The sequence below is a fragment of the Enoplosus armatus genome, chromosome 5 (genome assembly GCF_043641665.1).
Source record: "Enoplosus armatus isolate fEnoArm2 chromosome 5, fEnoArm2.hap1, whole genome shotgun sequence".
NCBI classification, from domain to species: domain Eukaryota; kingdom Metazoa; phylum Chordata; class Actinopteri; order Centrarchiformes; family Enoplosidae; genus Enoplosus; species Enoplosus armatus.
The window spans coordinates 18,072,019-18,084,244 of NC_092184.1; the positions used below are offsets into that span (position 1 = coordinate 18,072,019).

General features: G+C 42.6%; 1 protein-coding gene across 1 annotated transcript in view; it reads right to left on the reverse strand.

Annotated features, from left to right (window-relative positions):
* Positions 1-12,226, reverse strand: part of clpb (ClpB family mitochondrial disaggregase) — a 31,218-nt gene that overhangs the window by 1,442 nt on the left and 17,550 nt on the right. The window contains exons 7-15 of the mRNA XM_070905459.1: positions 10,496-10,610; positions 5,636-5,713; positions 3,734-3,789; positions 3,364-3,408; positions 2,731-2,892; positions 2,492-2,648; positions 2,030-2,103; positions 1,760-1,879; positions 464-568 (exon numbers count right to left, since the gene is read on the reverse strand). Coding sequence (XP_070761560.1) covers positions 464-568; positions 1,760-1,879; positions 2,030-2,103; positions 2,492-2,648; positions 2,731-2,892; positions 3,364-3,408; positions 3,734-3,789; positions 5,636-5,713; positions 10,496-10,610 — 912 coding nt within the window. The remainder of the gene's footprint in view (positions 1-463; positions 569-1,759; positions 1,880-2,029; positions 2,104-2,491; positions 2,649-2,730; positions 2,893-3,363; positions 3,409-3,733; positions 3,790-5,635; positions 5,714-10,495; positions 10,611-12,226) is intronic.

Consider the following 12,226-nt stretch of genomic DNA (forward strand, 5'->3'; position numbering starts at 1 on the left):
TCAGGGACGAGGTTAGTGGTGAGGCTGAGTTTAGAAAACTGAATTTAAACCATCATTTAAATCATTGCTGAGATCTGGGGATGTGGTGACACAGCTTTACAGTTACAAGGCAATCACACATAATCAGGTTTTACACCAAACCACAAAAGAATATTTAAGAATATTATCTTAACCACTTATTTTTATTAAATAAATAAATTATCCAACCATGTCTATAAATGTCAATGTGACAATATTCAGAGGTGCTTCCTGCTTGCGTCACTGGTCTGCCGCAAAGCTCTACTCTGTAAAGAAACTGGTGAGTAAAATGTTGTCATGACTGATATGAATGATGTCTGACACACAAAAAAAAACTCTATTCAATACCCTTTAAAGCTTTGAGAATAGATAATATAATATTAAACCTTTTAAGACTTTTCAGACGACCTGCTGTGGCCGTCTGTGTGTGACAGTAACTGCATACCTCATGTTTGATGGAGCGTGCTCCGTAATGCATGTTATACCCGCCCGCCAACAGGTCCAGAACCGGGCGATCCCACTGAAGAGTGATGTCATGGCGCTGCTTGGCCTAATGACAGGGAAGACAAGAGGTTAATTGGGTGTGGTGATGTTAAAGACAGATAAGACCTTCGGAGTATCATAAACGGTGAAATCGGAAAGAGGGGATGGTGGGCGGAGACGGATGGAGAGGAATAATGAGGAACGAGATTGTGAGAAAGAGACAAATGGCGGGGCAGAGAGGAGATACTGTCACGCAGCATGTCTGCCAGTGCTAATCAACAGGCCCTTAATGCGTTTTAATCAAACAGCAGTCAATAGTAGCGATCAGAGCTGCTCATTTAGCTACTGATCTTAACACTCCACTCAATAAATATGATGCCACATTTTACTCCAGAGATATAAACACTGATATTACAAATACCATATTAAGGGTGATATAATGATAGCATGAAGGAGTTTCACTCATTTAATTGAAGTGAGCGACAAACGAATGGCCCTTGAGGATTCTGTAATAATGAGATTTCATGCCGTAAGCACGGCTGCCTCATACTGGACACGCACGCTTAAAAAAAATGAAGACAGCAGAAACAACAACAACAACAACACAAAAGAGCACACAGTGAGAGCCATGAGTCAGGTCCCTATCAGTTGCCCTGCAGGGCTCATGTTGGCTGTCAGGACACCAGCTGTAATATTAATAATTAAATATTGATGAAGGCTCCACATGTTAAACACTGTAATCACATTATAGTGAGTAGTAGTGGCACATAATATTGATCTGCGTGTGTTCTTGCACAGCTCAGCGGCTGCAGGACGAGGCGGGTAGAGCCTTCCAGTCCCACTGGAGGACACCTGTGTTGTAAATGTAGGGGGCTGTGAGGACGGGCCTCCTTCTCTCTGATACACACAGAGGCTTTGTTGAGTTAGCCATACATGACCGTACAGAATAAACAATAATGTGCCTGTTTGACCTGAACTCTCAGATATGTTGCCTCAAATAATACATACTGTAAAGCAGGGTCAGGGGTTAGTTTCATTGATAAAATGTAGGCAGTGTGAACAGTCCCATGATACTCTGATATTTACAAACTGCAGAAACGATTCATGTTAATAATCAGCCATAATCCACATCATAAAGGATTATGAATCAGATGGCAGTTGACATTTTCATAATGAACATGACACATGTTCTGTGTGACATTTGTAAAAAAGATATAATGTGTACATTGTGATGAGATTTGCACACAGTGTTGCACACCTTCTTGGCCCAGAAGCTGAGCTCTTTGCTGACCAGCTGTAGCAGCTCTGAGTGACAGAACGGCAGGAAGTATACAATTTCATTGATCCGACCGAGAAACTCGTCCCTCCGGAAATGAGCCTGAGGAGGAACCAAAGAATTAACAATGACAACCATCTCAGGCCAATTACGGTAAACTACTGCAGAAAAGCTGCAACATTTGTCTGTAATCACACTGAAACAAGGTGGGTTTTACCTGTGTGTGTGTGTGTGTGTGTGTGTGTGTTTTACCTTCAGGATTGGTCGAATCACTGATTCTTTAAACTGTCTGGAGATTTTGATGTCATCACTTTTCTGTACGTCCGCTGGGGAGAAGCACAACATTAATTTTACTTTCCATTTTATTCACCTGACGTTTGGTAACCTGAAGGCTCTGTATGTATATGCACAGTAGAGTTTGTGTCAATGTGTTTGCATGAATGGCTGAAATGTGGATCCCAATTATTGTGCAAGATACTGTGATAAGTCCCGAAATTTAGATGATCTGACAAACAGAATTATTGGACCATACTTCACATCATATCATCAACATTTTAAACTACATCAACTGATGAAAATGGAAAGTAATGTGTCAGAATGAGTTCCCAATGTGGGAACAAGTAAAATCACAACATGCAATTCATTTTGCAGCGTTTGATGTACTGTGCATCAACGTGTTTGTTTTTTTTTCAAGTATGTATATATTTCTCTCACCGAGGTTGTCGGCCAGCTTTCTGCGGCTGACCTCCTCAGCTTCCTGGCGAAGCTGCAGTGCATGCTGGGCGATGTCATCACTTGCAACGTTAGATGTCATGATGAAAATGGCATCTTTACATTCGATGGTCTTCCCCTTGCCGTCTGTGAGGCGACCCTGAGAGAGGAACAGCCGACGTGTAACTTCACAAAAAGGTACAATGATCTCTATAAGTCTCCATGTGTTTGTATACACACACCTCATCAAAGAGCTGCAGCATGATGGTAAGAACATCAGGGTGGGCCTTGTCTACTTCATCAAACAGGACAACGGCGTTGGGACATGCCTTCAGCAGCTTGGTCAGCTGACCCCCTTCCTCATGTCCCACGTATCCTGGCGGGGAGCCAATGAACTTCGCCACCTGAGACAGACAAAGTTTAACAATGTAACACAAAAAGTATACTACTACTATGTATGTACTTAACCTGTAATGTTTTCTGTTGCTGCAAACTGTGCAGAATCCCACAAAAAGTTAACACTGAATAAAAATGCTGAGGTGAAATGATCAGATGTGTCTTGAACGTTGTAACATGATGCGACTCTGATTCACTGATTAAATGTATTCATCACCAAAGCCTCACAAATAGGGAAAAAACAACATTAATTTTGGTTTATCCATCCATTATGAGTATGAATAAAAAGAATTAATCCAATGTGTCATTGCCATGCATCTAAAGCAGAGGGATGCCATAGATACTCTGCTCTGAAATAAATGAACCTCTGTCAGTGCAACATATTCAACACAGTGTGTGTGACACAGGAAACCAAACACTTTGGCTTCTTCCTGATTTCACACTAATGTATTTATAACAGGTAAAAAAAAGTGTCTCACCTCGTGTTTTTCCTGGAACTCCGACATGTCCATACGGATGAAACCCTGCAATCACACAGATGGATTAACCTCCCCAAGAGGCACAACATGCCACTGTATCAGTGTGCCACAAACAGTTGCCATGGAAACCAACACAAATTGAATTCTCTGTCATTTCTTCACTAAATTAAATGTCTGTGTTTTATATCTATGAGAGGACCTGTTTTCCACCTGACTGAATGTTAAAACACTGGTGTGTGTGTGTGTGTGTGTGTGTGTGTGTGTGTGTGTGTGTGTGTGTGTGTGTGTGTGTGTGTGTGTGTGTGTGTGTGTGTGTGTGTGTGTGTGTGTGTGTGTGTGTGTGTGTGTGTGAGAGAGAGACATGACATACCTTTTTGATGTCCTTGTGCATATAGCGAGCCACCTGTTTGGCCAACTCCGTCTTTCCTGTGACAGCCGGTCAGACAAAACAGAGACATCATTTAATTATTCAGTTTCAAACAGGAACTGCCTCCACTTAATGAATTTGTTTTTAATATAAAAAAAAACTTAATAAATCCCTGTTTTATTGGAATACATCAGTATGCAGAGATTTCAGGAACTCAGGAAAACAAACACTCCTTTCAGACAGAAAGCCGATCTCTCTCCTTCTCTAAGTGCTGGTCTAAATCCCGCTGCCTCCCTCTACAAAGCTTTCAATCATCTCCTGCTCTCCAGAAGCACACATTATGTTTGTCGCTAAAATATTCTGCATATAAATGCTCATATATGATATTGATGTCTTGTGTTTGGTATGCATATGGGTATGATGTGTGTGTGTGTGTGTGTGCGTGCCTGTGTCTTGTTGCTGTGTTTAATATTGATGTCTCATGGCCACTGTTTGTCGCTGAAGGCAACAGTGAATATGAACACCGTCTCTCCTTCATCTATCTCTCTGGCCTGTCAGTTCACCATCTCCCTCTTTTTTAGCCATCTATCTGGCCCTTAATATCCCTCTGTCTCCCTCTTTCCTTCACTCCAACACACACACACACACACACACACACTTCTTCATCTTGCTGTTGTTTGAGAACATTTAAGCTTTTCTCTAAACTACAGATGTTCTTTAATATTGAATATTTGAATATATTATTATTATATCTTTTGATCTTTAGTCTGACAGTGAGTGTGAGAGACAGGAAAGGTGGTAGACATTTTGTACAGTGTCCTACAGTGTATGATACGCATGGATAGAGGAGTGTCAGTGTGTACAGACAGTATTTAGACTCTCATCATCATCATCATTCATTGAAACCGCTGGCTGTTGTTGTTTTGTCAGTGTTGCTCTGAGATGTGCTCGCTCTCAGTGCTTCAGTGTGTCAGAAAGAGGTTCCAGTGCAATCAGCTGTTTTTGCAAAATGGACGAAGCTTTATAAAGGCAATACTGATCGATTGAAAAATGCCTTGATCGATCCTGAAATCAGTCTTGCAGATCATACACGCACATCCCAATTCTAAAGCAATATCCTGTGTTGTGTACATTAGTACCAGCTCTGCTTACTAAACACTACCAGCCCGGTTACAGACCTCAGAATCTCAAATTTTCAGTCAGTGTCTGCTGTTTCCCTGGTTGGCCATTGATTATTGATTAACTTTATTATCATGTAAGGACAGTTGACTGAGAAACAAGTGAGCCAATTAGAGCCTTTGTGGGCGGAACTCCATTTGGTGACACTGCTAAAGTGTTCCCGACTGCTCATGACATGAAAAACAATATTAATGATCTCCTTCTTTTCCAATCCCAACTCTTCATTTTAATAACACTAAAAACATAGTTATAGTTTAGCTTACTAACTTAACGTTAGCCTGCCAACCTGTTACTGTGCCAGCTGTAGGAACAAGACACTAGCTTAGTCAAGCCGGCAAAAACTTTTAGGCACAAACAGCCTCTCTATTTAACTTTGAATTAAAATCTTTATAACATCAAGATTATTGCAACTAAACAACCCAAAAGGCAGATGTGAGAAACAGTCAAAAATGCTGGTATAAATTATTCTTCTTTTACGTCACACGGTAAATTATGACATGTTGCAGACAAGCTGTTTACATTTTACCGTGTGACACAGTGTGTGCTTTTGTAGTCTTGTGTATTCAGTTTCTTTTGAAATCAGTAGACTGACTGGAGAAAAATACACTCCACATGCATTCAACGAGCTTCAGAAACTGAACTTACTCAAGTGGTCTGTTTATTTTGGCAGCTACTTTCAGGAAACTGAAGAGAGGAAGTGTTGGGTGTAAAAGATGAGCGATTTACCAATTCCTGATGAGCCGAGGAAGAGGAATACGAGAGGATGCTCTTCATCGTACCAGCCATTCTCCTTCCTCCTGATGGCTACATACAGAGTGCAGAGAGAGAGAAAATTAGACTATTATTTCACTCATTTGCATTTGTTGACTTTGCTTTTGCAAGTTTCACCCAACTGAACCGAGTTGACCTGAGGGCGGCGGGTATCCCAGAAACTATGATAAAAGAGCGAGAGAGCAGGGATGAGAAAAGGGTCAGAGACATTTGGTGGAGAAAAAAAAAAACAAGAGACAGAAGAGAGAAAACAGAGCAAGAGAGCAAGATGAGAGACCTCCAGAAAGCTACCCACGATGCCTCTCTTCCCCCCTCAGTCAGTGGGGCCATTAGCCAGCAGTAATTGTGTTAGCCTCCCTGGCGCGGCCATGGTGAAATCAGTTTAGCATGGATCGCAGCCTCACACACACACACACAGACACACACGCTTGCTTAAAGAGGAGTGCCTACCCAACCCTGCCATCACCCCAGCAACCACTCACACACATACACAAAGACAAGATGATGAGGTGGTTCGGAGGGGAGTAAAGAGTGTATTTGGCCGTGGTTTCAGCCACTCGACGAAGAAGCAGACACTAGCACAAACTCATCCAAATCTGAAGCTGTTGAGAGGCCGGGGGCCAAAACCAGAGCCATAGATGAGCAGGGTTTTGCCAACAGGATCGAAGCAAGTCGTGGAGCAGTGGCTTATTGGTGAGCACTGTTGCCTTGAGCAAAAATACCCCGGGTTTGAATCCACTGGCAGGCTGAGGCCTTTCTGTGTGGAGTTTGCATGTTCTTGCTGTGTGTGTCTCAGCGAAACCGTCTCCAGTCCGTAAATCAATAAGCAGGTACAGAAAATGGAAGGATGTACCCTGACTGTCATCCAGCTAAGTCAGCATGTCAATCTTGATGAAGCTGAGACCAAAATGACCACAGTTCCCTTTCTGAGCTGCGCATCCACCCCAAGACCTCTCAGTACAACTGATGCTGGCAGACATGCTGGTACACCAGTAATCCATCTTTACAACTTTTGCATGGTATCACCATTCTTACAGTGCGGAGGAAAGTCCACATGATCCTGTATATCCTGTGTAACAATACATTTAGCTTTTCTTGTAGGTCATTTTTTAGGTAATAGATGACACCTTGTTCAGTCAGTTTCTTTATGTCTTTACCCAAAAACCTGTTTCAACTCCACTGTAGACACAACATAGATGCTTTGTGGATTTTTGCCTTAGAGATTTGAAATACTTTGAACACAAAATTCACATCTTCAAACCCTGTCCGTTTGAATATGACAAGTGTGAACACAAGCCTTTACCCAAAAACGCTAGCGAAGGTTCAGCAGCCTGCCATGTATTCTTCTCATCTTGTCACTGCCTTGACAACCACTGGCCAACTGTCCCTGAAGATGCATGTGCTCTCAGCATAAACGTCTTACAGTTAGCAGCACAGTTCGACATAATGAGCTTAAACAATGCGACTCAGAGGTGTCAATTTCTTGGCAAGTTACCGAGTGCAGGCAGGACAAGATAAGTGGCAGGAGAACGCTGTGGCCAACTCGCTAAAGAGATCACTGTGGAACCAAAACTTGGTCCAACAACAGCCACAGCATGTGTCCTGCCAAAGCATCTTTTACCAAGACGATGACACCTTTCCTGCTCACTCATTGGAATCTGCCGCGGCTAAGAGGCTCTGTGTGTGATGCAGCGAAGCTAAAATACTTCCCGACAGACATGAGATCTGAGTGTTTAAACTTGCTACTAATAGCTGATAATCATAAAGAGAGCAGATGCTTGGCAGGAGGAGAGGCAGAACGAGGGAGGGAGAGAGATGGCGAGGCGACGTGGTAGAGAGGGAAGGCGGCAGGAGGAGCAAAGGTAGGGAGAGGAAAGAGGAGTAGGGATGCAGAAGGAGATAAAGAGGGGAACGAGAGAGGAGTGATGGAGATAAGGAGACAGAGAAACAAACGAGTGTGTCAGAGATGGACACAGAGATGAATAGTGACAAGAGGGGCTCCGAAGCTCTGTCTGCTTTATCAATGGCCGTGTGAATGACAGCGTAACCTTCTGCGTTTGTGTGTGTTTTTAGCTGATTGAGACCGACTTTGACAGAAGGGCACATTGACATTTCTCAACAACAAGGAAAGGAAGGAGACACAAAACAAATGAAAGCTTGCTCTCTCTTTCTCTCTCATGCATGCACACACACACACACACACACACACACACACACACTCACACACACTCAGAGCAGTGTGTATTGGGCAGGTCTGGTTGGCTCTAACATGATTACAGAGGGATGATTCTCTTCAATAACTCTTAGCCCTGAGAGCTAAACCTGGATCAATCTAACCTCCTTCCTGTGTGTGTGTGTGTGTGTGTGTGTGTGTGTGTGTGTGTGTGTGTGTAGTTGGTGTATTTGTACTTGTGTGTGCGTGGTTGTGTATCTTGCTGCAGGCCAGCTGTTCATCATGAGTAGTTCAGGTGGAAATAGCTGTTTTGGAGGCATGACAACACAAATCAAATGCAAAATATGAAAAATAAATAAATAAATTCCTTTTCTCAACTTGCAAGCAAAATTTTCCTACAACAATCAGCATATCCATTATTTTTTGCAGTATATATACAAAAGATAACTAATGTTGAATCGTTCATTAATAAAAGTTGATTAATTAGCAGCAGATAGATATACGATTGATCTTCAACAACTTGCATATATAAAAGATTAATCATTTAAGTAATTTATCATGAAAAAAAAGTCCTGCGTCTCAAATGTAAGGATCTGCTTTTTTTCCCGATTTATATAATTGTAAATTATCTTTGTCTTTTGGACTGTTGGCCACACAAAACAAGCAACTTCAAGACTTCAGATTTTTTTGATAGTACAGCCCAGAGAGACAGGAAACAGAGAAAGAGAAGGGGTGAAGGTTTCTGGCTGGAATCGAACTGGGAACGTTGCAGTCACGTGTCTTGTGCTGTAACTTTTTTCTTCACTATTTTCTGTCATTTTACAGAAAATAATCAGGAGTTGCAGTCGTATAGATTATTAATAGTTTAAGAACTCATGATATATATACTGCAGTAAAATATGTTGTTGTATGTGTTGCTTCTGCGATTACATCATCTGGTCATGTGCAGCTCCCTCTTCTCTCTTTATCTCCACATCCCTTTCTCATTTGTTGTCTCCTTATCTGCAGTATATCCCTTCCTGCTCCATCTCCTCATCTCTAAACCTCTACTTCCGCCCTCCGACTCTTCGGCTGATTCCTGCTCGGCTCATCTTTGTGTAAGTATAAATGTACAGTAGATAACGGGTGTTTTTGTGAATACCTTTGCAGATGGATCCTGTCTCCCTCTCGGCCTCTTTTAGGCATCCCACATGCTCTCTAGCACAGCTTTCAGTGTGTGTGTGTGTGTGTGATATATTCACTGTAATACTTCTCAGAGATCAATAAGATGTTCCTTTATCACTGTGGCGATGTCTTCTATGGCTTTCAGGACAATTTGCCATGATAACAACAGTCATTCATCACCTTGCCAAAGACTACAAGTCCCACGATTCCCTCTTCCTTCATAGACTCCCAGCAAAACCTACGCTCACACTTGAAATGACAGCATCACTGTTTGTATTTTGGTCCGTAGACATCTATAGTTTGTATTTACCAAATTTTAGTTATATATAGTTTTATTTTGATGACCTTGTTCTCCTGTTGGTTATAAACTCTGCAGTATTTGCGCTCACAAGAACATTGCAGATTATAATATCTGCTTCTAGCTTTGGGAGAGAGTTGATTATTTTCACAAATCTGTCCAAGATCATAAAAATAACACACAGCCTCTTTCTTTGCTGCAGAACCCTTTCTGAACACATACACACATACACACACACACTCATCTGCAGATCAATACATGGCCTCCATGGATGCCTGGTGTAATATCAGCTCTTTACTGTCTGCTGTGTTATTGTGCTCTAACTCATCCTCCCTCCTCTTCTCCATGCATTACACTCGCTCCTTTTGTCTTTCTGTCAATGCTCCAAGCTTTCTGGTTCTCAGCAACTTCTCTGCTATCTTCTCCCTTCAGCGGTCTCGTCTCTTTTCTTTTGTCTCACATTGCCTCCATTTGTTTTCCCCTCGTCTCATCTGTTTTTCTCTTCCCGTCTCCCATCACTTTGCCTTTGGCCTGCCCGTCGCCCTGACTCTGGGCGTTTCAAGGAGGGGAGACGGACGGCACACCGTGGAGGAACGATGATGGAAAGATGCAGAAGGTGGAGGCCACAAAGTGAAAGCAGGGAAGGACAGAGGGGTGAAGGAGAAAGAGCGGGTGTGATGAAGATCGAGGGGGTAAAGAGAGAGAGATGGAGGGAGAAAAGAGAAGGGAGATGGAGGGGGGAAGCAGAAAGAGGGAGAGAAAAGAGGAGGAGGGGTGAGTCTGTAGCATGTCTCTCTCTGTAATCGTGTTAACTGGCGGCTCCAAGCCTGGCCTCTTCAGCTGTTGCACACAAACACACACACATGCACGCAGCACCTGTGTATGCCTGACAGACAGCTCATTCATCACAATTAACCAATTACAGCCTCCGCCGGTCTGTCTGAACCCACCTACTGCGGGAGGGAAGGGAGGAGAGCGAGGGAGAGGAAAAGGAGGGCACTAGAAAACACGAACATGCTGAAGAGAGAGATGGAAAAGAAAGAAAGAAAAAGAAAAGCAGTGAGGAAACAAAGAGGAAGAGGAGGAGGACCAGGCTATGGCATGAAAACATAGATTTATCCGCGCTTTATGTGTATGCGTCTGTTTAGCTGCATATATAATGTTCCATGTGTGCGTTTACCTGAGGCCACAGTATTGATGGCACCCTCCTGTCCGATGATGTGCTCCTTCAGCCTCCTCTCCAGGGGAAACCTCCTCCTCTCCTCCGCCTCCCGCCGAGCCTGCGCCTCCTGGAACTAGATGGAGGTAAAAAAGATGGACATACAGATGAGACAGTGAAATGAATCAGGCAGAGACATTTGAGGGAGCGCGCAGGGAAAGGGGGCAATGTAAGAAAATCAACTCTCAAGGGAAAAACATGAGGACATTGAGGAGTTTGCAGGTCTGCCCCTCTTTACTCCTCTATCTCTTTATCATCACCATGTCTTCTTTACCACCCTTGCCAACTTCACATCCACTTACACTGAAACAAAGAAAGCGTAAGTGGCTAAACTGGCCCTTAGACTATTGTGCAAAGCTATGACTGAAAGCATCAAACTGAGAATCCCTTCAAGCTCCCTGTTTTTCCTTCACTGAATCAAAGTTCAAAGGCCAGAGGGTGTGGCTATATAAATAAAATTGACCTGATAGGCCTCATAAACTTAAGCGAGTTGTCTCCCAAAACACTTGGAAACCATTAATCTCAATCCCTTAATTTGTCCCTATAGGAAATGCTTTCATTGATAAATGATGTCATACAAGACATGTGATCTTTGCACACGTCTATTCAGACAGGCGCTGAGTAGAATAAGTGAGGAGTCAAAGTAACAAACATTAGCTCCCACACACACATCAAAACGTATGATAAAGTCATTGAACGCAAATGTGAAGTGTGTGTTTACAGTGAGCATGAGCTGATTTTTGTTACTTGGCTCAGCTGCTAAATAATGGACATGCACACTTTTTACGCCAACAATCATTTGATGTTAGATTAGGTGTCACATTATCTTTGTATAAATTATGGAAAGAAACTTTTCAAATGCATATCCTTCTTTCTCTACTACTCCCTTCACTCTCTACCTCCAACTTCATCTGCCACTTACAGCTATCTGCTTTCCATCTTCCTCCTCATTAACACTGCCTTTGCCTCCATTTCTCTTGACACACACTTCCTCTTTTCTGCTGATTTGTTCTCTCTTCTTCTCTCTCTTTCCCCTTATTTTCATGTCCCTCTTTCCCTCTCGCAGCCGCCCCATGACTCATTCATCCTCTCCTCTTTGACTCCTCAGACTCCAGGTTTTTACCCTGCAGTGGAGGCAGGCTGTTTATTCTCTCTCTCCATCTTGCTTAGCTCTGGCCTGCTGTCAAGCTGCTAGATAACTACGGATAACTCAAGTTTGATTTAAGAAAACCGCAGACCCCACTTCTACTACTATCCACCTGTGAAATACAGAGAGGCGGGCAGCGACAGGCCCTTCAGTTAGCTGACTCTGTAACATTGTTCAGTTAAAACCAAACCAAGCCTCAAGTTCACCCTCAGTCAGACATTTTTAAATTTAAATCACATTTTCACATCAGAAAACTTCAAACTATCCAAGAAAGTATTAGACAAAGCAGAACTGATATTTTTAAAGCATTTGTGATGACGTTAATGCTCTTGAATGTGCAAAAAGTGCTGAATCAACATCTCTATGCGGGTTCATCTGACGCAAACTGATATGTATTCTAAGGGATAAGGGAAGCAGTGAATACATTTTTAAAATATACTTTAGACCAAACATCTTGATATCAATAATGTGACAATATTCTGGAGACGACTGTGGGTCCTTTTCAGAAGATATTTACAGATACAGAAGATATGCATGTTTGTACG